The sequence below is a fragment of the Moschus berezovskii genome, chromosome 4 (genome assembly GCF_049115385.1).
Source record: "Moschus berezovskii isolate FMDL1 chromosome 4, NW_MosBer_1.0, whole genome shotgun sequence".
Lineage (NCBI taxonomy): Eukaryota > Metazoa > Chordata > Mammalia > Artiodactyla > Moschidae > Moschus > Moschus berezovskii.
In genome coordinates this window covers 105,588,141-105,612,704 of record NC_142463.1, presented here as the reverse complement: position 1 = coordinate 105,612,704, position 24,564 = coordinate 105,588,141, and the positions used below count along the sequence as shown (strand labels likewise).

The 24,564-nt window shown below is 50.1% G+C and overlaps 2 protein-coding genes across 3 annotated transcripts; both read left to right on the top strand.

Moving 5' to 3' along the window:
• Nucleotides 1-2,539: 2,539 nt before the first annotated feature.
• THEM5 (thioesterase superfamily member 5) lies at nt 2,540-11,430 on the top strand. 2 transcript variants are annotated; one of them, XM_055403304.2, is made up of 6 exons: nt 2,540-2,753; nt 4,697-4,898; nt 6,094-6,232; nt 10,162-10,272; nt 10,713-10,837; nt 11,154-11,367. In XM_055403304.2, exons 1-6 carry the CDS (start codon nt 2,631-2,633, stop codon nt 11,198-11,200), a joined length of 747 nt encoding a protein of 248 aa, XP_055259279.2. In that variant the 5' UTR covers nt 2,540-2,630; the 3' UTR covers nt 11,201-11,367. The 2 variants fall into 2 exon arrangements, with proteins under 2 accessions (XP_055259279.2, XP_088691074.1); XM_088834948.1 differs by lacking the exon at nt 10,713-10,837 and having other exon boundaries at nt 11,154-11,430.
• An 11,840-nt stretch (nt 11,431-23,270) lies between these two features.
• C2CD4D (C2 calcium dependent domain containing 4D) lies at nt 23,271-24,564 on the top strand. Its single transcript, XM_055403635.2, has one exon. It carries the CDS (start codon nt 23,416-23,418, stop codon nt 24,463-24,465), a length of 1,050 nt encoding a protein of 349 aa, XP_055259610.2. The 5' UTR covers nt 23,271-23,415; the 3' UTR covers nt 24,466-24,564.

The window sequence follows — 24,564 nt, the reverse complement described above, 5'->3', positions numbered from 1 at the left end:
CTCCTCTCCTCAGATTTGATCATTGGCTAGAACAGTTTGTCAAATTCAGGAACAGTTTTACACTTATTGGCTTATGATTTATTAAAGGGTATTATGAAAGATGTAGATGAACAGTCAGATGAAGAGCTATGTAGAGCAATATTTGGAAGGATCCTGCAAAGAGTCTGACACGGCTGAGCAACTGAACTGAACTGATCATGGAAGTTGGAGTGTGCCAACCTAGAAGCACTCCAAACCCTACATTCTGGGGTTTTTATGGAGGCCTCTCGACAGGTAAAGAATCCACCTGCAATGCTGGAGACCTGGGTTTAATCCCTGGATTGGGAAGATCCCATGGAAAAGGGAACCCACTCCAGTATTCTGGCCTGGAGAATTCCGTTGGCTGTATAGACTATGGGGCCACAAAGAGTCATACGCAACTTCCACTTTCATCATGTAAGGATGATGAATCATTAACTCCGTCTCCAACCCCCTCCCCTTCCTGACAGATGGGAGGTGAGGCTGAAAATTCCAAGCTTCTAACCACGGCTTGGTCTTTCCGGTAACCAGCCCCCATCCTGAGGCTCTCTGGAGCCCACTCAGAGTCACCTCACCAAAACAAAAGATGTTCCTATCACCCAGGAAATTTCAAGGGATTTAGGAGCTCTGTGTCAGGAACCAGATAGTGAACCCAGGCAATGAAACAAGGATTTCCGTTCCCAGATTCAGCTACTGATTCTTCTTGGGACAACAGCCCCTCTCTTCTTCTCCCAGGGCAAACTTCCTGGGATCAGCTCCCAGCCTCCAACCCTGCCCCCCCCATGAATCCTTCTCCTCCCTGCTTCCTTTTCCTCCGCCTCTTCTTCAGTCTGTCTACTTTTTTTTTAAAGTGTTTATCTGGTTCCTCCAGGTCTTAGTTGCAGCATGTGGGATCTAGTTCCCTGACCTGGGATTGAACCCAGTCCCTGGTATCCCATGGCTAGAGTCCTAGCCATGGGATACCAGGGAAGTCTCCCATCTACCCTTCCTAAGATTCCTCTTTTCTCTCCTGTCTCCTCCTCAAGTCTCATCTTCCAAATCAAGTATTGCACATGGAGGCTGGCAGCTTTGATGGACGTTTGTTGGCAAAGTAACATTTCTGCTTTTCAATATGCTGTCTAGAATGGTTTTTCCAGTAGTCATGTATGGATGTGAGAGTTGGACCATAAATAAAGCTGAGTGCCAAAGAATTGATGTTTTTGAACTGTGGTTTTGGAGAAGACTCTTGAGAGTCCCTTGGACTGCAGGGAGATCAAACCAGGCAATCCTGAAGGAAATCAACCTGAATATTCATTGGAAGGACTGATGCTGAAGCTGAAATTCCAATATTTTGACCACCTGATGCAAAGAACTGATTCATTGGAAAAGACCCAGATGCTGGGAAAGATTGAAGGCAGGAGAAGAAGGGAATGACAGAGGATGAGGTGGTTGGATGGAATCATCGACTCGATGAACATGAGTTTGAGTAAGCTCTGGGAATTGGTGATGGACAGGGAAGCCTGGCGTGCCGCAGTCCAAGGGGCTCTCAAAGAGTCAGACACGAGTGAGCAACTGAACTGAACTGAACATAGAGGCTGGCAGATGGAATGAAGGAATGTTCAGGATTGCCGAGGCCTGGGGCAAGCCAAAGGGCACAGTGCATCCACTCCAGCCCGTGGCTGCTACACAGGAATGAAGATGCCCTGTTGCCAGATCCTTCCACTTATCTGGAGGTCTGTGGCCTTCTGCTCTCTATGAAACTCCTTGTTTTTAAATGTTGGCAACTAGTTCAAATATTTATGGTTAGATCCAGAGACTGAATCAATCAAAAACCTGAGTTCCCCCAGTCCTTGAAGAAGTTTCATTTCAAATCTTGATAAGAGTGAGGAAAATACTTATATTCTAAGGGAAACTAACTACAGAAGGTGGGGTAAAATATTTAAATTTCCATGTTTATTCTGGTAAATTAAAATCTGGGACTTTTAGTTGGAAATTGGCAGTTTTAATTCAGTAGAAGAAATACCGCCACCAAAAAGAGTTCACACCCTTGCAGACTGAGCACCTCTTCCCCACTCCCCCACTCAAAACTGGCTCTTTCCTAGACCTGCCATTGACAGAACCTCTGCTGCCCTGCTCCCCATCTCACTCCCAGCACCGTCTGCTGCCAAAACTTCACCAACATACACAGATTCTCCATCAACAACCTCCAGTCAAGGATCAGACCTCCCTTTCCTTTCTGGGAGTGTTATTAGGTTCTTCTCAGAAAAGCTCCAGGGCAACTCTCTGAAGTTCCATATACACACTATACTATTTCATTAAGTACTCTTTTGCTCCTTCAACAAATATTTCTGAACTGAGGCCAGCCCTGCTCCACATTCATGCCCAAGCAGCACCTGCCTCTCCCCAAGGGCTGGATGGGGCTCTGCACCAGCTAGAGGCCCCAAGCATCTGTGGGTGTTGCATCAAACCAGCCCAGCCTTTCCTAGTCATCTGTGGTGGCAGCTTTCTAATAAAAGCCTGAGACAGAGAGGAGGGAGGCTTGTCTGAGAGGCAGCTGCACGGACAGCACCAAGAAGCAGCTGGAAAGCCCTCACTGGCCTCACTGCTACAGCCCTGCAGCTCAGCGCTCAGTCATGCTACGAAGAGGCTTCCAGGCGGCAGTGATACTTGGTCACCATGGAGCGCGTCCTGGCGCCACCCACCTCCTGCCCAGATTCAACCCTGCCTCAGCCTTTGGATCCTCCACGGAGTCCCTGGTGAGTGAGTTCTCAGTTCAGCCAAATGCACAGCCCTTCTGGAGCCCAAGGGTATAGTTGCTGTTGTTCCGTCGCTAAGTTGTGATTCTTTGCAACCCCGTGGACTGTAGCCCACCAGGCTCCTCTGTCCATGGGCCTCTTCAGGCAAGAATGCTGGAGCAAGCTGCCATTTCCTTCTCCAAGGATCTTCCTGACTCAAGGATCGAACCCAAGTCTTCTTCACTGCAGGCGGACTCTTTATCGTCTGAGCCACCATAGGGACCAACCCAAATCTCCTCTTCCAAGATCATGGCCAGGGCAGGTGAGCAGCTTACTAGGAGCTATTTGATTTGGCAAAGGAAACCAAGTAGTCCAGATCCCAAACTAAGACCACCAGGTTACTTTGCTTCTGATCTGAATCTTGTGTGATCACCAATCACTTTCCTCCTACGGGGCTCAGACTGTTGGGACATCCCCAGACAAAGGATGCTGTGCGTGGCCTTAGCAAACAGCTGGTCTGTTGCCCATGGTTGCAGTTGGTGCATGAGCATCTGGTGCCACAGAGGACTCCTCTTCATCCCACAGAAGGTATTGCACCACTGCGGGTGCCCAAAACATGTTTCAAAAGAGCCCCCACTCCCCACTTCCCCATTGTTACTCACTTCAGGGTGAGGACAGCTATGGACAGAGCTGAAGTAGCCCCTGAGGTGAGTAACAATGGTCCTCACCTGTAGGCCCACTCCCGCCCCTCCCCCCACCCGAGGTAGACAGTTGCTCAGAATGAGCTCTGAGCTTCCCAGGTGGCATTAATGGTAAAGAACCCACCTGCCATCCAGGAGACAAAAAAGACACAGGTTCGATCCCTGGGTTAGGAAGATCCCCTGGAGGAAGCCACAGCAACCCACCCCAGTGTTCTTGCCTGGAGAATTCCATGGACAGAGGAGCCTGGCGGGCCACGGTCCACAGTGTCGCAAAGAGTCGGAACCAACTGAAGCAACTTAGCACACACAGAAAGAGCTCTAGTCCAACCATCAGCTCATATGCTCATAAGTTTGGCAACCTTAGCCATAGTTCCTCAGTTTTCCCATCTGTACAGTGGGGCTAATACTAGCCATTCTCAGCCTCGAAGAACAGCTCCAGGTGGTTTTCATTTTTGTTCTTGTTTGGCTGTGTTGGGTGTTAGCTGTAGCACACAGGATCTTCTTTGCAACATGCAGGATCTTTCATTCCAGCACCCTGACTCTAGTTGTGGCACAGACTCAGTACTGTGGCACACAGGCTTAGTTGCTCCTCAGCATGTGAGATTTTATTTCCCTGACCAGGGATTGAACCTTCAACCCCTCCATTGCAAGGTGGATTCTTAATCACTGGACCAGCAGGGAAGTCCCTTCTCAGGTTTTAAAACAGGGCAGTTATACTGCACCATCACAGAGCTGCTGCCTTTAATTGTCAGCCCCAGTGCCTTTCCTTCCCTTCCTTTGCACATTAGTGTCCCCTAGCCTGATAGCTCAGTTGGTAAAGAATCCACCTACAATGTAGGAGACCCGAGTTCAATTCCTAGGTCGGGAAGATCCACTGGAAAAGGGATAGGCTACCCACTCCAGTATTTGTGGGCTTCCCTTGTGACTCAGCTGGTAAAGAATCTGCCTGCAATGTGGGAGACCTGGGTTTGATCCCTGGATTGGGAAGCTTCCCTGGAGAAGGGAAAGGTTACCCACTCCAGTATTCTGGCCTGGAGAATTCCATGGACATGGGGTCACAAAGAGACGGACATGACTGAGTGATTTTCACTTTTCCCCTTGCTTGGTCACTCTCAGGAGTCCCCAAGGGCCATTTCCCTCAACACTGACAAAAGTGATTGAGGAGTCCAAGAACCCAGGGTTACATTACGTACAGGTCCTGCAGCCCAAGCCACAGTCTGCCTTCCAGAAAGCCATCTAATCTCCCCAATCTTTCCTGCCCAGGTCTCAAGATTCTGTCAGGAGATGACAGAGGGTAAGAATTATGCCCTCCCCAATGCCAGCTGGGGTCCAGACATGCTGAGACTGTACCATGAATTCCTGGAGAAGACCAAGACAGATGGCTGGGTCAGAGTGCCTTCCTTCAGGTCCAACAGAGACCACATCCGGGGCTTCAAGCTCCCACTAGAGTTATCAGCTAACTCAGGTAAGGCCTGGCCTGAGAGCGGCCCTTGGCACGCACACGCCCCAGCCCACTGGAATCAGTTCAGCCAGTCCCTTTTCCCGCAGCCAGAGACTTTTGGGGAGGAAACTCACAAGCTCTCTGCCAATTCTCAGCCAGAAGTTCTTGATGGCAAGTCCACCCCTCATGATGCAGCCCCAGGCACACGGATGAGGAAAGCGTCCTCTCAGCCCCTGCCCCCTATCCCCTCCTCCTGGGGGATGAGAGCACGCCCTAGCAACCGCCTCTGCTCCCAGCCCAGAGTGCACCCACTGGAGAACCGCTGACTCAGCCCTCCACCCATCGGCCTTCTCACCAGGGATGCTTGCCTACTGTCAAGTCTTATCCCAAATCCTCCTCCCCACCCCACAAAGGTCTGAGGATTCCCCCTTGCCCACTGCAGACTTCCACACCATCCCTGTTCTGCTAGGCCCAGAGACTCCTGAAACACCCACAGGTCAGAGCAATAGAGCCACTTTGATCTCTCTGCGTGTGCATGGACATGGACGGGTTAACATGTCTCTCTCACTCACACAAGTGTTCTTCCAACCAAGTGCCAACTGGATGGTCCATTCAGTTTATGGAAAAAACAAAGTTACATCAAAAATTTTTGAAGACTTTGTTTTTCATCCAAGAAGGATATGGTTCTTATAGGTGCCTTGAGGAAAAAATAAAATCAGAACTTTGGGGGGTTCATATCCACTTATTTTTCTGTTCAGTATTTTTATTTTGAACTACATGTGAATTAAATGCCTTACATTTTAATTTTCAATGTTTAAGGCCTCTTAAAGTCTGACTTGTCTCTGACCCTACATTTACTCTCAGCCAGGGAACTTCATGAGTGTCTCTTCCTCAAGATTCAGGGCTCCCGAGGACAGGGCTGCATCCCCTCAGACCCAGGGCTCCCGAGGACAGGGCTGAGTCCCCTCAAACCCAGGGCTCCCGAGGACAGGGCTGCGTCCCCTCAGACCAAAGACCTTGAGGACAGGTCAGAGACTCACCCTCCAGTTGAAGACTCCCCAAGAGCAGAGCCCGCGGCGTGTCCTCTGGTTCTCTCCGCAGCGGTGTGCCAGAGGCCAGCTCCGGCTCTGCTGCTGAATGACTGACGCTGCCTCCTGACTCGTGCCCCTGCCCTCACACACTCCCTCCTTCAGCTGTGTCACTGCCCATCTCTCCCCAGACAAAAGTGACTGGCGCCTCTTCACCAGGTGTATTGAAAGGGAAGGACAAGGCTACGAGTATGTCATCTTTTTCCAACCATCCGAGAAGAAGTCCATCTGTCTTTTCCAACCAGGCCCCTACCTGGAGGGGGTCCCAGGGTAAGATAACAGGCTAACCCAAGGGAGGACATCTTTGGCTGTTTCCTGGACTTGGCCAAGGGGGTGGATTGGGCTCGGCCAGCCTCTGGGCTCTGGACCTCTCTCTAAGGAGTTGGATGGAGAGTGGGAGGCACTGGGCTTCAGTCTCTCAGTGTCAGATGTGGAAGGATATTCTGTCATCTGGTTCTGTCCCCATTGGGCAGATAAGGGACAGTCTCCTTATTCCAGGCCTGGGAATTTTTCAGTAAGAAGGGGCCTTAGAAGCCACTCTGAGAAGGGTGTAGTGGACTCAGAAGATGACAAGATCTGGAGTTAAGGGCCAGGCTTCCAGTCCTGCTCTGCCACTGCTTGTATGAAGACCCCAAGCAAGCAATTTAACCTCTGTCTCCTAGCCTTCAGTCTCCTGGAAAAGGAAATGGCAACCCACTCCAGTATTCTTGCCTGGAAAATCCCATGGACAGAGAAGCCTGGTGGGTTACAGTCCATGGGGTCACAAAGAGTTGGACACGATGGAAATGACTTAGCATGCGTGCACTTCAGTCTCCTTACCTAAATCTCGGGGCAGTAACATCTACCTCCCAGAACAGCTAAGAGATATAAAGGGCCTGTGTGTACATACTCATAAACCATAAAGCACAATACAGCTATCAGGCTATCTCTCCAAACTTCACCTTTGCCCAGTGGGCAAACTGAGGCACACAGAGGTAAGTGATCTTGCCCAAGGCAGGCACAGGCAGTTAAGGTCAGATCCAGGACTCTAACCCAGGAGGTGGGACTCCAAATCCATTGCTTCTTCTGTACTTTGATGCCTTCAAACTGGGAAGAGACCCAGGAAAGAACTCACACTGGACGTAAATACATTCACACTAGACATAAATACACGCTCAGACGGGCCCTGAGCCTCTTGCTTAAGGACACTGGGTCACCAGGTCCACGTTTGTCTGCCTTCTTGATCCCTGTTCCTGCTTTAGACAGTCACTGAAGGCCAACTGTGGGGTCAGAATTCTTGCAAGGGAGAGGAGAGAGGGGAGGGAAGGAGAAAACGTAAGGGTCCCAAGACCTGAGAGAGACTGAGTTGCAGTTAAACAGAATTCAAAGAGATCGTTAGATGTCAGCACCTCTGCAAGCCATGGATTCCGACTGCAGCCCTTTCGTCACCTTGGCCATCCTGAAGGTGTCTTCCATGGGGACATCCACACGAGTGCGTGCAGACACTGGGGGACTAGGTCAGAGCTCTACCCAGGCCACAGGTCCCCTCCCTTATGAAGAGGAAAACCCCCCAAAGAGGCAGGGATAGGGTGGAATGTGGCCTTTTATTTAGGGACTCATGGAGGTGGGGCTGGAAAGGCAGAAGAGGACCACTCAACACTGAGGCTAGAAGATTGAGGGGATCCAAGAAGGGATCAGCACTGAATTAGAAACACCCAGGTCAGTCTATCTCCTGTGTAAGGAAAAACCTTGTACATCCTGCTGTCTTTCTTTCCTGTGAGCCTCCTTCACTCTCACACAAAACACTTCACTTCTGACACTTCAGTCACCAAATGGCTGGGCGCTCCCCCAACACCAAACGATTCTCTGTGACACCAACTGGGGGTGGGGGGTTCTACACTAGAACTCCATTCTGACACTGTCTACCTGGAGATAGAGTCAGACCCTACAGGTTAAAGTCTCAGTCCCACAAGACTGCTTCCACCCTTCTTTAGATGCCAACTGCAAGTGTAGGTGCACAGGTTGCCCACAATTTCTGATCTGGCAGTAACTGGTGGTTCCCAGTACCCTTTCCTCTGGTCGGATGAATTTAGTAGAACAATTTACAGAACTCAAAGAAACACTTACTTATGTTTACCAGTTTATTAATGATATGGTAAAGGATAAACAGGCTTCCCTAGTAGCTCAGTTGGTAAAGAATCTGCCTGCAATACAGGAGATGCTGGGTGGGGAAGGTCCCCTGGAGAAGTAAATGGCAATCCACTCCAGTACACTTGCCTGGAAAATCCCATGGACACAGAAGCCTGGTGGGCTACAGTCCATGGGGTCACAAAGAGTCAGACACGACTGAGTGACTAAACCACTACCAAAGGATGAACATCCAAATGGAAGAAGTCTGTAAGAGAAGGTCTGGGAACACATCCTGAGTGCATGAGCTTCTGTCCTTGTGAAGGCGTGGCGCATCACCCTCCTAGGGTGGATGTGTTCGCCAACCCATACTAACTGGAATTTTCATGGAGGCTGCAACACATAGGTATGATCCATCATTAACTTCATTTTCCGCCCTTCTCCCTTCTCAACTGAACTAGAGGTTGTGGGGGCAGGATTGAAAATTCCAAGCTTCTAATCATGGCTTGGTCTTTCTGGTAACCAGCCCTCAACCAGGAGCCCACCCAGAGTCACCTTGTTAGAACAGGAGACATTCTTATCACACAGGAAATTATGAGGGTTTCAGGAGCTCTGTGCCAGGACCCAGGGGCAGAGACCAAGATCCCCTGGAGAAGGCATAGGCTACCCACTCCAGTATTCCAGGGCTTCCCTTGACTCAGATGGTAAAGAATCTGCCTGCAAAGCAGTAGACCTGGGTTCAATCCCTGGGTTGGGAAGATCCCCTGTAGGAGGGCACGGCAACTCACTCCAGTATTCTTGCCTGGAGAATCCCCATGAACAGAGGATCCTGGTGGGCTACAGTCAATGGGGTCACAAAGAGTCTGGCATGACTAAGCGACTAAGCACAGCACACCATATATACATATTCTATTATCTTACAAGCACCCGTCCAGCCCCAAGGCAATGAGGCAGGGTAGAACAACTGACCAAGAGCTACCCTGAAGCATCTTCACACTTGCCACTGGGTCCTGGGCCCTGAACAAAGAGGGAAGAGCAGGCTTACTGTTCTTTGGCTACAACTCTTCCCCTATTTCAAGCCATGTGGGAAGGAAAGTGGTTAGAGGCGTATGTAAAGGTTTATAAACATTACCTCATTTGATCTGATGGGAAACAAATTATTTTTATTCACAATTCACAGTGAGAAAACTAAGGCTCAGAAAGGTTTAGCAACTTGCACAAGATCAAACAGGTAGTGAAGGTGGAGCAAGGAGTCAAACCAGGCGGGTGTGGTTGCACAGCCCCCAGTACTTTCCACCAAAGGGAGCAGAAGCAGGGGTGTGGGAAGCCTGCTGGTTGCAGGCACAGAAGGGTAACCTGTGATAGCACAGCTGGGAAGCTGACCTGGTCTGTGGAGAATCGGGGTCACGCTGTTGAAAGTCAGAAACTGGAATCTCTTTCGAGTTACCCGCTTTCTAAAACTCGGTGCCTTTCTATTTTCCCCAACTTAACCAGCAATGGAGCTTTGGCATGAAGAAAGTCAGGTTACACAAGTGAGAACAAGAATTTGCACCCTTTAAATAAAGCAAGTGTTTGCAGCATCTGCTGAAGCTGGCTCTCAGCTTTCCACAGGCAGCGCTGCCCAGCACTCCATCTTGTCATTACTGAATAGGTCCTAGGTCAAGTTTCATGGTTACCCATCTTGAAAATGTGGGCTCAACACTGGCCTAAGTGACTGGTGAGGCGAGAGCTGCCCAAGGTCATAGTTTAGAGACTAAAGCCCAAAAGTGCAGGGATTTTTCCATCCCCTGAAGGAGTGTACCTTTCCAAACCAGGGTAATTGCTACCAGCAATTAGGTGATGAATCAAACAAAAAGGTTCTTCCATTCATTCTATCAGAAAAAAATTTTTTTCCTGGTGAAATACAATAAAGGTATCAGTGGTTGCTAACACAGGCTGTAGTAACGTGGAAGAAAAACCAGCTGATTTTGACTGGTTTGATCAGACAGGATCCAGATCCATTTCCTTTCCTTTCCTGGGGAAAGATGGGAGTGGTGGCGGCGGGGGGAGTGTTGTTTTCTGTCCCTGGCCTTACTCCCTGCCCCCTCCCCCAGGTTTGCCCATGGAGGGTCCCTGGCAGCCTTGATAGATGAGACCTTTTCTAAAACTGCTTACCTGTCTGGAGAGGGGCTGTTAACAGTAAATTTCAACATCAGGTTCAAAAAGTAAGTATGGGGTACTTCCCTGGCAGTCCAGTGGTTAATACACTTCACTTCCAATGCAGAGGATGTGGGTTCAGTCCCTGATCAGAGAACTAAGACCCCATGTGCTACATGGTGTAGCCAAAAAATTAAACAAACAAACAAAAAATCAGATTATTTTCTTAAAAAAGTAAGTACAAATCTTAGGCGTGTTGGCCATTGAGGGGGCAGTTGGGGTGCAGAAGATCTGTCATGCTGCTTCCCCAGCCAACAGTCCTTTGGTCCCCTGGCCAGATCAGAACCTCTGCCATGCAACTCTGGTTGTTGGCAGATGGACCCTGAGCCGGGAGCCACTTAAGTCCTTGAGACAAGGTAAGATGAAGAGAAGTATAGGGGAGGACAGAGAGTTGAGGGGCAGGGCCCAGCGGCTTACGCGAGTGGGGCTAAGCCACCTCCTCTCCCAGCTTGATTCCCCTGGGCTCTCTGGCTGTGCTGAACGTCAATGTGGAAAAGATCGAGGACCAGAAGATGTACCTGTCCTGTGTCACCCAGAGCAGAGACCAGCAGACAGTTTATGCTAAAGCCTCAGGTAAAAAAGACCTCAGCCCCAGTCCCTGGCCCTGTCCTGCTGGCACTATGCCCAGAACAAACAGAAGGGGGAATGCTAAGGATCCAATCACAAGGTGGGCTCCAGCTTTTTAGAGTGGGATTGGGACCCGCTGTACACAGACATGGTGAGGAAAAACTGAATTAGGATTTTTTTTTTCTGTATATGAGCGGCCCAGCATGTCTCACAAAGACAGGACCCAGGCACTGAGTAACTGGGTACCAAAGCTCTGAGCACCCCATCAGCTCCTGCCATCCATGCTCTGCCCCCTGCCATTTGGCTCACGCCTCTCTTGCAGGCACTTTCCTCCAGATGCCGCTGGAAGAGGATTCATCTCAACACTAGACACAGTGCCTTCAGGAAAGCCTACCGACAACCACCTTGCCTACCGGGGACCCACCGCAGCGCAGGGAGGGGTGCCCAAGAAGTAACGGGTGAAGCGAGGGAGGGGGTGCTTTCCTTGCATAAATAAAGTCTCACAGCCCTGTTCTCAGTCCAAGACGCTCCTATAGTTGAAACTCAAAATTCTCCCAGGGCCTCCCACATACCCACTTTCCCATTCAGCACCAAGAGAAGCAGTATACTGAGATCTGCCAGGTGTTGGGTAAGGCGCCAGGCACACAGTGATGAAAGACAAGGCCCTTGGTCTCAGCATGCACGGCTCTGGGTGGGGAGCAGAGCACCCCATCAGCTCCTCCCACCCCACCAAGGCCCCAGTTACAACACAAAGGGAGGAGGGATCAATTCTGCTCTACGAAAGCAATCAGAGGTTTTCTAGAGGAAGCTGTGATTGAACTGAGTCTCAAAAGTTAAGTGGCGTCCACCAAGCAGGCAGGGAAGAGGAGGGTATTCTGAACTCGGGGCTAGTCCAGGCAAAGACACGGTGACTTTGGAGAACAGCAAGGTGTTGAGTGGGGCAGGAGTTCAGGGAAAGAGAGGGGGCAGGGCAGGTGCAGGCCATGCAAGCTGCTTTAAACCGTGCAGTGGAGCTTGAACTTTGTCCTGTAGGCAACAGGGATCCTTTAAAGGGTTTGGGCTGGGGCATGGCAAAAAGTTTTGTTTTTTGGAAAGATGACTCTGGTGACAATAAGAGGTCAGCAAGACTGAAGGTGGGAGCACTGGTTAGGAGATCCCTGTGGGGCTCCAAACAAGAGATAGTAAGAACCTAACATGGTTCAAAGCAATGAAGACGAGAGATATGAAAATGTTACAAAGAGTACAGTTTCTGGCTTGATGGTTCCAGGTGGCATCACTGGGCATACAGGGGAGCAGGTGTGAGGTGGAGGGAGATACTGAGGTCAACTTCACACAAATTGAGCTTGAAGTACCCATGGAACCTCCACCATAGGGGGAGCAGCAGCAGGAGCCCTGGATATTATCATTTGGAACTCAGAATTGATTACATACTGACTCAATCTGTAAGTCATCAATATAAAAACTGACATGGAATCCCACGGAGTGGATTATGCAGAATGAAAGTGAGGAGGAGCCAGGGAGCATGAGAGTGACAAGATGTGAGAGAAAGGAAGGACAGGGAAAAGGGTCAAGGACAGAACATGTGGTCACATTAAGGCTTAAAGCTGGGACAGAGAATCAAACACCCACTAAGGAGGCCAAGAATAGGATGGGTGGGACCGTCATTAGATCAGCAGCATCAAACGCTATAGAGAAAGCAGGTAAGAATTAAAGAGAGGCCTTTGGACTCAGCAGTAAGGAAGGTGGTGGTCTTTCTTGCCAGGAGGTAGGAGCAAAATCTAGATTGTGGTAGATGAAAAAATGAATGGGAATGACAAAGTGAATCAAGATGAGTCTTTCTAGGAATTTTGTTGTTGTTATTGTGTTATTTAAAGAAAGAGATTTAAGTGTATTGAGGAGAGAGGTGTCATCTCGCAGAATAGCCATCTGGTCTTAGAGCTGCAGCAAGAGCACAGTGGTGGACTTCCCTGATTCTTAACCAGAATCCACCTGCCAATGCAGGGGACATGAGTTTGATCCCTGGTCCTGGAAGATCCCACCTGCTGAGGGGCAACTAAGCCTGTGGGCTACAACTACTAAAGCTCTGAAGTCTGCAAGTGGACACAAGCGGAGACAAAAGAACATCAGCGTGACTCGGAGACCGAAAGGAAGGAGCTGGAGGGTAGTACAGAGAGGGATTAGAAGTTGACAGGAGCACCTTGATTTCCTCAGTGAGATAGGAGGCAAGGCCGCCAGTGGAGAAAGAGGTCTGGAGGAAGGGCAATGATTTGCATAAGCCACAGTGAGGATCAGGAAAACAAACTGACCAATACATGGGGGCTAAGGCATGCTGAAGGCCCAGCTACTGGTGAAAGGCAGGCCTCTGGAGTGGCACCAACCTGGAGTGAAAGGAAGGTGTGAAGCAGCGGCAAAACCAAGGGGCCATGGCAGACGCATCAGGTAAGCACATGGGTAACAGAGGAAAAAGGCTGCTGTGGCCGGCGCACATGCTAAGGAGGAAAGGTTTGATGAGAGCAGCTGTGTCAGTGTTCAGCCGCTCACTGGTATCCAACCCTTTGTGACCCCGTGGACTGCAGCACGCCAGGCCGCCCTGTCCATCACCAACTCCCAGAGTTTGCTCAAACTCATGTCCATTGAGTCTGTGATGTCATCCAACCATCTCATCCTCTGTCATGCCCTTCTCTTCCTGCCTTCAATCATTCCCAGCATCAGTATCTTTCCCAATGAGTCAGCTCTTCGCATCAGGTAGCCATAATATTGGAGCTTCAGCATCAGTTCTTCCAATGAATATCAGGGTTGATTTCCTTTAGGATGGACTGGTTGGATCTCCTTGCAGTCCAAGGGAATCTCAAGAGTCTTCTCCAACACCACAGTTCAAAAGCATAAATTCTTCGGCACTCAACTTTCTTTATAGTCCAACTCTCACATCCATACATGACTACTGGAAAAACGATAGCTTTGACTATATGGACCTTTGTCGACAAAGTAATGTCTCTGCTTTTTAATACACTGTCTAGGTTTGTCACTGCTTTTCTTTCAAGGAGCAAGCGTCTTTTAATTTCGTGGCAGCAGCCACTGTCCACAGTGATTTGGAGCCCAAGAAAATAAATTGGTCATTGTTTCCATTGTTTCCCCATCTATTTGCCATGAAGTGATAGGACTGGATGCCATGATCTTAGTTTTTTTAATGCTGAGTTTTAAGCCAGTTTTTTCACTCTCCTCTTTCACCTTCATCAAGAGGCTCTTTAGTTCCTCTTTGCTTTCTGCCATAAGAGTGGTGTCATCTGCCTATCTGAGATTACTGATATTTCTCCGATAAGTCATGTCCAACTCTTTGCAACCCCATGGACTGTAGCCCACCAGGCTCCTCTGTGTATGGGATTTCCTAGGCAAGAATACTAGAGTGGGCTGCCATTTCCTTCTCCAGGGATCCAGGGACCCAGGGATCAAAACCCCATCTCCCACATTGGCAGGCAGATCCTTACCACTGATCCACCTGGGACACCCTTTATTAGGTATGGTGATGCCAAATGCTGAATCAGATAAAGCTTTGCATCTCCATAGTCTAACCCTTTTCGTAAATAGACTGTAGTTTTCATTCATGTTAGGTCTAGTGTTTGGTTTTTAGCATTCATTCAGGATCCTGACTGACAAAAGCTCTGTCATCTTCAACATGCAATTTCCAAAGTCATCCTGGGTTGATGCCTAGTTGCCAAATGAGAGAGGACAGAATCACAGGGAGGTTTTCAGAACCAAGCCTCAGTGTGTTTCCTCAGTCACAAGACTCCACCAAACTGCAAGGGAGGTTAGCTGGAAAATATGGTCTAACTCCACGTTGTAGAAGAAAGGGAAATGGAGTTGGTAAGTAGCTAGCCACCACTGCCTCAGTGTGAAAGGAGAATCAGCAGAGGAGGGTGAGTCTGTGTCTAAACTCTCATTCTGCCAAGTAAAAAATTGAAATTCAGGGGGTTCAGGGAAAATGAGGTTTTTGTGGCATGGAACAGGGTCAGAGAGCTGGACGCAAATTCAGCAGTGGTAGGTGGATCAGGTTCTCTTTCTAGTAACTAGACCACATACTTCCTAAGCCAGCAGTCTTGAATGACAAGCAAAAGATCGGTTGACATGGATTTGAAGGGACTTGATCCAGTGCCTTCCAAAAACTGGGGATTTACTAGAAGCCACAGCCAGAAACCTTGGGGCAGCTATTCCCTCGCCCACATACTCACATAAAAATCCTTTCTCAGGGACTTCCCTAGTGGTCCAGTGGTTAAGACTCTGCACTTCCAATGCAGGGGGCATGGATTTGATCCCTGATCGGGGAACTAAGACCCCACATGCTGCATGGCACAGCAGCAAAACAAAAAAACACCTTTCTCTTGTGCTTTCACGGTTGCCTTTGAAAACCAATTAAACTCAGAGTCTAAATCAGTGTACATCAAAAACCTACTGTCCTTTATTCGCGGTCAGTTCAGTTCAGTTCAGTAGCTCAGTCATGTCCGACTCTTTGCGACCCCATGGACTGCAGCATGCCAGGCCTCCCTGTCCATCACCAACTCCCAGAGTTCACTCAAACTCATGTCTATTGAGTCAGTGATGCCATCCAACCATCTAGGGCCTAATCTTCATTTAAACACTTCCAAGAGAAGAAGGGAAATATATTCCATCTTTCCCATACAGTCAAGAAAAGGAAGAAAACCAAAACAGTTGTCTTTGGAAACTCAAATACAACTTGCTTCTTTCTTTTCTCACTTGGCAACTGGATATCAACACTCGGGATGACTTTGGAAGCCAAGTGCTGAGGATGGCAGAGGTTTGATACACCCTGTCACTTCTCTGGGGCCAGTTTCCAGCAGAAAACAAGCATAAGCTGAAAAACATACAGAAGTAGGAGGGTCTCAGGCAAGACCCACAGACAGGCTGGGAATGACTGCCTTGATTGGAAAAGGCCTGGGGGCAGGCAGGGATCTCAAGAATGGAAACAAGATCGCCAGCAGATGGAATGCTTCTCTAGCATTGAGAGCATTGACAGATGCCTCTCTTCTCACAGAGGGCCAAGTATTGCAGCTTTCTAGGCAGAAACAAGGAGAGGTGCCACCTCCATACTTTAAAAACCAATTCCATGTGTACTGCGCTCATCTGGAATGCACCTGCTACTCAGGTAGATGGGGTGGAATCCAACAGGCCATCCAGGCAAATGTGATAGCTTATTCGGCTTGAAGAAAGGATATGTGTTCTCCAAATATCTGAATCAAGGGCCAAGAGAAACCGAAGAGTGAATAAAGCAATTATAAGACTAACCAGTTCAGAAAGCAAGGGATATCAATAGCTCATATCAGCTCCCCCTGAGGTCTTCCTGAAACTAAGATCAGAGAGTTACATCATTCATCAAGGGTCTTGGGTAAGTAGCCAGAGTTGCAAGACATAGTATATCACCAATCCTATCACCTGCCAGTACCTGCAGTGAGCATGGGTGGCCAAGTTATGCTGCCTGAGGCCACTGCTCAAGGACATGGGACAATTTAGCCCAAAAGCCCAGGGAGTCTTGTTGTCTGCTGACCTGGAGGGAAAGTCTCTCCCCTCTGTGTCTCTTCTTCTGGCTTGAACCCAGGAAAGCACTCTGTACTGCCCAGTCCTCTAAGTGTCCTTCTACAGTGGCACTGGCAACAAAAAGGAGGTCAAGGCCCAGGTCACCTATAAAGCTCTTGAGTGGCAGCAATGGTGCTGGAAGGGGTGGGAAGCCACAATGTGGGTCCTCATTCAACGAAGAAGCTCTGCTTAATAATGAAGACCCCCGGAGTACAAGAAAGAACAGAGGTTCTTTAAGATAGAGGATATGGGTTCTAGTCTCAACTCTGCTACTCTTTGACACATCATTTCTTTTGGGGTCTGTTTCCTGCTCTATAAAAATGAAAGAATAGATAAGGTGACCTCCAAGTTCCAGGTCTGATGTCTTATTGTTCTAATTAAGTCAGCTTTCAGCTCCCTGGTGTGCCAGTCATTTGAGTGATTGCTCTTAGATCCCCACCCTTGTCCTACACTGCCTTGGACTGCAGAGGCCCAGTGCCTGCAATTTACATTTCCCAGTCTCCTTTGTCATCGGCTTTGAGAGGCTCTGGTGGCAGACTGGAAAGCGGGAAATCGGGAGACGTAAGGGTATTTCTCACCCTTTTCTGTTTTGAGAGGCAACTCAAGTAGTGCCCTAGATCCTACAAGTAGTTTTGTAGATCCATGATTACAGATCCTGTTCCACAGCCCTCACCTTCCTATTTTGCCCTTTTTGTTCTTCCACCACCTTGATGACAGGTTCCCTGTGATAAATACCCTCTGTTGAACCACCTCACAACTGCTTGCAACCCCATGGACTGTAGCCTGCCGGGCTCCTCTGACCATAGAATTCTCCAGGCAAGAATACTGGAGTGTGTAGCCATTTCCTTCTCCAGGGGATCTTGACCTAGGAATCGAACCCAGGTCTCCTGCATTGCAGGCAGATTCTTTATTGTCTGAGCCACCAGAGAGAAGACCTTCTTCCTCACTAGAGCCAGACTAGTACAGTCAGATTGTGGATTGTCTACAGTCAGCTTTCAGTCCCACTGGTGTACAGCCTCAGCAGTGTACAACATTGTGAGCCCCCTTAATTTAACATCTACCAAGAAGAGAAAACGGAAGGCAAGAGGAAGGAGGAAAATGAACAGTCAGAGATTGAGCACAATACTGGCTAAATCCAAATCTCTGCCTGCACATTTTCCCCCTGCACACAGCACAGCTGAGCACAGCTGGAGAAAACCTACACAACCTTCCTGTTCAGTCTCACTTTAAAGTCATGATCACTATCCTAAGTTAGTGTTAGTTGCTCAGTCGTGTACAACTCTTTTCGACCCCGTGGACTGTAGCCTGCCAGGCTCCTCTGTCCATGGAATTCTCCAGGCAAGAATACTGGAGTGGGTTGCCATTCCCTTCTTCAGGGGATCTTACTGACCCAGGGATCGAACCTGGATCTGCTGCATTGCAGGCAGATTCTTTACCGTCTGAGCCACAAGGATATAAAGTGGGCCCATAATACTGTCCAGCAATCACCCTGCAGTTTTGTTGATCATTCACTCTCCTGACCTCCTAGGTGACTGTTTCATTCATCCAAAACCCAAGCACCACCTTCTTCCCCCATCATCACTCTCAGCTAATGACCTTGTTTCCTGTTTCACTGAGAAATTAGAAGTATTCAGAGATAGCAAGCCCCCATCACTATATCTCTCCACCCACTGCCTCTACCAGTTTATCCCACGTCCTCTTCAGTAACTGTGGGTGAACTGTTCACATGCAGGCAAGGGACCACCCTTAGCTCTATTCCTTATGCGTGACACCAATTTCTTCTAGTCCACTTGGCAACATTGCTCCAAATATTTTCCTTTGTCTCATCTGCATTATCAGTTTTCCTTTTCTATTTGATTTTTCCCGTTGGCAAACATATTATTTCTGTCATTTAAAATATTTTCTCTTGATTCTACTCCCTCTCGGGTCACTGCCCATCTTCCCCCTTTGAGCAAACTCTTCCAGAGAGTTGTCTTCATCTCTTTCTCCTATTCTTTCTAGCTGCTGCTGCTGCTAAGTCACTTCAGTCGTGTCCGACTCTGTGTGACCCCATAGACGGAAGCCCACCAGGCTCCCCCGCCCACTCCAATTAGTCTTTTGCCTTCACTTTACTCCATGAAACTGCTCTTGTCAAAGGCACCAATGACTCTGCAGATGCTACATCTAATGGTCTCAGTCCTTATCGGACCTTGCCACAGCATCTGGCATAGCTGCTTCCTCCTCCTCTCCCACTCTGTTGGGGCATCCAGGACTCAGTTGTTGGATGGCTTTTCTTTTCTACCTATAGTTCATCAAGTCTTCTGACTTTAAATTCCATTTACATTTCTCTTGGTGCCCACATTTATACTTCCAGTCTGGGCCTCTCCTCAAGCTCTGGATTCATATATCTACCTGCTTACTCTACATCTCCATTTTTTAAATTATTTATTCTTAATTGAAGAATAATTGCTTTATTATATTGTGTTGGTTTCTGCCATACATCAACACGAATCAGCCGTGGCTATACATATGTCCCCTCTCTCTTGAACCTCCCTCCTACCTCCCACCCGATTCCATTCCTCTAGTCAGTATCTCCATTTAGATGTCTAACAGACATCTCAAGTTTAACTGATCTAAAATTGTTGCTCAGTCGCTCATTTGCGTCGGACTCTTTGCATCCCCATGGACTGCAGCACACCAGGTTTCCCTGTCCTTCATCATCTCCGTGAGCTTGCTCACACTCATGTCCATTGAGTCAGTGATGCCATCCAACCATCTCGTCCTCTATCATCCCCTTCTCCTCCTGCCTTCAATTTTTCCCAGCACCAGGACCTTTCCTAATGAGTCAGCTCTTCACATCAGGTGGCCACAGTATTGGAGCTTCAGCTTCAGATCTAAAATTGAGCTCCTCATATTTTCCCCCTCAGCGAATGCCAACTCCATTCTTCTAACTGTTAGAGCCAAAAACCTTGGATAATTCTTTCTCTTTAGATAAGGATGAAATCCTGTTGATTCTATCTTCAGAATATAGCCAGAAACTGACTACTACGATGCTGATCCACACCCCAATCATCTTGTGCAAAGATTATTTCAATATTCTTTTATCTGTTTCCCCTACTTATGCCTTTATCCCTCTCATTCTACTCTCTGCACAACCACCAGAGCAATCCTTTTAATGCATAAATCAAGTGGTATCACTCCTCAGCTCACCACAAGGAAAAGCTGAAATTGTTACAGTGGCTTCAAGCCTCATAAGATTCTGGCCTTACACTCTCCCTAAGGTCATCTTCCCGTCATTCATTCTGTTCAAGCTACACTGGACTCTGCCTCCTTAAACACTCCAGGCATGCTCTGCTTCAGGGACTTTGCATTTCAATTCCTTCTGCTTAGAATGCTTTCCTTTCTCCTTCCTTCAAATCATTACTGAAATGTCACATTCTCAAGGTGGCCATCCTTGACCCCACTGTTTAAAATTGTATGCTCTCCTGACATCCTCTATGATCCTCCCCTACTTTAATCTTCTCCCCAACACTGATTTTCATCTGACAAGCTGTATTTTTTTACTAATTTATTTTTTCTATAGTCTTTCTTCTCCCACTAAAGTATAAATTCCATTTGGCCAGAAGATTTCTCTGTTTTCTCACTGTTATATCCTCAGAGTCTAGTACACAGTGCCTGGCATGTGGTAGGTAGTCAATAACTATGGATGGATGAGTGAATGAAACTAAAGAATCAAACTTCCCTGAATCCTACCCTTTCTCTGAACTTATCACAGAAGACTAAAAAGTCCTTATTGTCAAGTAAGACTGAACTGGGGTTTCTATTTTTGAGTACTTATAGCAGAAGTCAGTCTAACTGATACCCAAGTGTGATCTTTTTCACTCTTTTAGGTTTTTTTTTTTTTTTAATTTCTGTTTAGTTCCCTGGGTCTTCTATGCACAAACTTTCTCTAGTTGCAGCAAGTGGGGGCTACTCGTTGCACTGCCTGGGCTTCTCATGGCAGTGGCTTCTCTTGTTGCAGAGCACAGGCTCTAAGTGCATGGGCTTCAGTAGTTGCAACACAAGGGTTCAGTAGTTGTGGCACATGGGCTTAGCTACCCCTCAGATTGTGGGCTCTTCCCGGATCAGGGATGGAACCCATGTCCCCTGAATTGGCCAATGGATTCTTAACCACTGGCCCACCAGGAAAGCCCCTATGTGTGATCTTCATGCTAACTCTGAAGTTTAGATATTTTCTCTCCGTTTTTCAGATGGGAAAGGAGAACTCCCGAGAGATTAAGTTACATGCCAGAGGTCATGCAGTTGGTAAGTCCCAGGGCTCAAATCCCCAACCTGACTGATGCCATAGCTGCAAGTTCTTGGCTGCAGCACTCCACACAGACCACTGTCCCCAGAAACGACACCAAGGCTGAGCTAAGTCAGAAGGCTTTGGATTGGAGGGTCTGGGTGCTGCCAGACATCTCCATACAGGAAACATTTGCTCCCTGAAGACTCTTAAGTATCAGATGTCAAAATAATAATCTTGTTCATTTCCTGAGTTTCACAATTTGCCTTGTTGCTGTCATTATTGTCTGTCTGCTTCCCCCTTCTATGTATCCCCAGCATTTAATACAATGAAGGGATAAATGAACTAACTCAGATACAATTCTGCTTGAAGTGAAAATGTTAGTCACTCAGTTGTGACTGACTCTTTGAGACCACATGGACTGTAGCCCGCCAGGTTCCTCTGTCCATGGAATTCTCCAGGCAAGAAGACTGGGATGGGTAGCCTTTCCCTTCTCCAGAGAATCTTCCCGACCCAGGGATGGAACCCAGGTCTCCTGCGTTGCAGGCAGATTCCTTACTGCCTGAGCCACCTGCTTAATATCATTCATTCATTCACAATCCTGATCAAGCATCTGACTTGTTCTAAGCACTGTCTTTGTGATGCTTACAGTCTACTAAGGGAAGAGGATATTAAACAGTCACAGAAATAAATCACACACACACAAAAAGAAACTGTGAACAGGGCCATAGGGAGAAGTATGGGGTACCATGAAAGCAGACGACAGAACGTCCTAATTTCAATGGGAGCATGTCAATGAGGACCTCCAGATCTGAAGGGTGAAGGGGAAGTGGTCCTCGAAGATGAATGTCCTAAGGAGGGAATGAAGGATGGTGAGTGTTCCTGAAGTACAGTTGATGGTCTCATCTTGCCAATTGTGGCCTGTGTTTCCTAGAATCTGCCTTCAAGGATGGGAAAAAAGGGGGAGACACTATGTTCACAGTTTAACACACATCTGACAAGCCTGACCTTTACTCACTGATGGAAACAGCTCTGTCCTCAGTGTCTCTATGTCCAGATATTTCCAGCTTGATCACTTCTCCCTGGTCCAGTGTAATTCAAAGAACCAGTCACTTGCAGTCACTGTGTTTGGGAGCAACTGGGATGTCTCCAGAACTAAACAGTGGGGGCCAAGGCAGGATTCCAGCAGGGAGGGCTTTGCAGAAGTTACCATTTGTGTGGTCAGGGCTGTGAGTTTCACCTAGGAGGGTTGGGTGGGGCCTGTAGCATTAAGGGATGGAGGCCACTGCGAACGAATGGCTGTCTCCCTTTTCACAGCAGCCCTCCCCAACTCCCAGCAGAGAAGGCCCCAGGGCACAGGCCTGGCTTGCTGCTAGAAACCTGAAGGAAGGAGTTAAGAAGGCCGGGCTGATGGACGCCAAGACAGAGCTGTGTTTATCCAGGAAAAGAGGTCGTACGTAGGCAACGGAGGCCTCTGCCAGCTCCTCCCAGGACTGGGCTAGGGGAGCAAACTGGAGAGGAAGTTGTTCCCCTCCGGGCTTCGAACGGCTCCTGGCCCGAGGCCAGGACCCAGAGGCGGCCCACAGGTGAGGCCTGAACTCTGGGCGCCAGGCCGAGCCCACTGTCTTGGAGCTCAGACTCCCAGACAGAAAGTCGGAACATCGCGTTCCCTGAGAGTGCGGCGAGCGGGTGCGGTAAGCGCGCTGCGGAGGGCCTCCCGGAATCAGGTCAGAGGGTGACAGAGAATCAATGCTGTCTTTGTGCTCAGCGGTTTCCTAGGGAGAAAAGGAGTGGAGAGTGGGAGGGGCGGCCCAACTACTCGGTCCGCTGCAGACTCGGGATGCGGTAGGACTGGGAGGTAGGGAGCCGGACAGCCAGGGCTTAAGTCGGGGGGTGGCATTCTGTGCCCCCGAGAGGTGCTCTTCTTGAGCAGGCTGTGGGTGCCCTCAGGGCAACAGTCAAATGCGCAGGCATTTGTTTCTGGCCTGGAACGACCCCAAAAGGCGAGGGAGAAGCAAGAGGATACAAGTGGGGCGAGGGACGAAGGATGGCTCAGCCTGCAGAAACCTGCGCAGCCGCAGGGGACGGGAGCCAAGGGGTGGGGGCGGGGAGGGGGGCGGGGAGCGGGGTGGGGGGAGTCCCAAGCGGCGCCAGATCAGACCCTGGAGGAGAGCCCCCAGTGTTCCGGAATGGGCATGGGAGAAGGGGGTGACACCGCCCCTCCCCTAGGGCCGCGGTGTCTCTCGAGGAGGAGAGTGAATATGAGGGAGTTTCAGCTCTGGGTCAGTGTTTGTGACTACAGACCTTTTGATAACGTGGTGTTACTCGATTCTTCTAATAGGAGCCTAGGGTTCCAGTGGGTGTGTTAGGCCTTCTCACTCTGAAGTGGGTGTACATCTTTAGTACCAGTGGAAGCAGTGGGAGAGTCTGTGTACTCAAGTATGTCCGAAGCCTGACTGTCTAGCCCTGGACTCCCTCTATTTGTCTCCGGACCCCCAGACTTTGCCGCCCTTTGTTTTTGCCGCTCAAAAAGGGCCTGGTGCTCCGGTTGGGCCCCCAAAGAAGGGTGCGGCGGCAGATCACCCGGTGCACGTTTGCAGCATCGTTCACCTTGGGCTCCCTTTCTTTCCTTGCCCAGGCCTCCACGCTGGAATTGGATCATCTCGGCCTCGTGCAATTCGGACTTTCAGCACCCTACCACCACCACCGCCGCCGCCGCCGCCGCCGCCGCCTCATGTGGCTCTTGGAGAAAGCTGGCTACAGGGTAGGGGCCGCGGAGCCCAGGCCCGGGTGGGCGCCCTCCAGTTTGTTTCCTAAGCGCCGCACCCCGTGCCCGCTGGCTCGCCCCTGCCCCAACGTCCTCACCCCGGATCGCATCCCGCAGTTCTTCATCCCGCCTCGGCTCCGGGACCCAGGCGGCGCGCAGCCCCACAGCGGCGGGCGCGGCCTTCCCGCGACCTGTTCGCTGCCACACCTGGCGGGCCGCGAGGGCTGGGCCTTCCTGCCCGAGAGCCCGCACACGCGCCGCCGCGAGTCCCTGTTCCACTGGCCACCGCCCGCCGCCGCCGGGGGGCTGCCCCCCGCGCCGTGCCGGCTGCACGTCTCCGCCCCGGACCTGCGCCTCTGCCGGGCCCCCGACAGCGACACGGCCTCGTCGCCGGATTCGTCGCCCTTCGGCTCGCCGCGGCCCGGCCCCGACAGGCCCCGGCCGCCCCGGCCGCGCTCGCTGTCCCGGGTGCAGGCGAGCTCGGCCGGCAGCAGCCCGCACGCCTCGCGCCGCGCGGGACCGCCCGCGCCGCCCCTCTTCCACCTCGATTTCTTGTGCTGCCAGCTGCGGCCGACCCAGGAGAGCGTGCTGCACCTCGAGCCCCGGGGAGGGCAGCTGCGGCTCTCCGCAGAGTACCCGGCCGGGCCCGGGCGGCTGCGGCTGCGCCTGGTGAGCGCCGAGGGCCTGCCGCGGTCGCCGGCCGGCCCCGGGAGCGGCGGCGGCGGCTGCTGTGTGGTGCTGAGGCTGCGGCCGCGCGCCCGGCCCCGGGGCCAGCGGAGCCGAGTGGTCAGATGCAGCACCAACCCCATCTTCAATGAGGACTTTTTCTTCGATGGGCTCGGCCCGCCGGACCTGGCCGCCCACAGTCTGAGGGCCAAGGTGTTGGACAAGGGCGCAGGATTCCGCAGGGACGTGCTGCTGGGGGAGTGTGAGACGCCCCTGATTGCCCTGCTGCCGCCCTTGGGTGGTGGGCTAGGTCCCGGGGCCTCCCTGGTGCCTGCCCATCTCAGCCTGTAGCCTGAGAGACGGTCTCTTCCTCAGGAGGGCTCCACCAGTTTGCAGTCTTCGTTCTTTCCATCTGCCCAGCATGTATTTATTTTTGCAAATAAAATATCT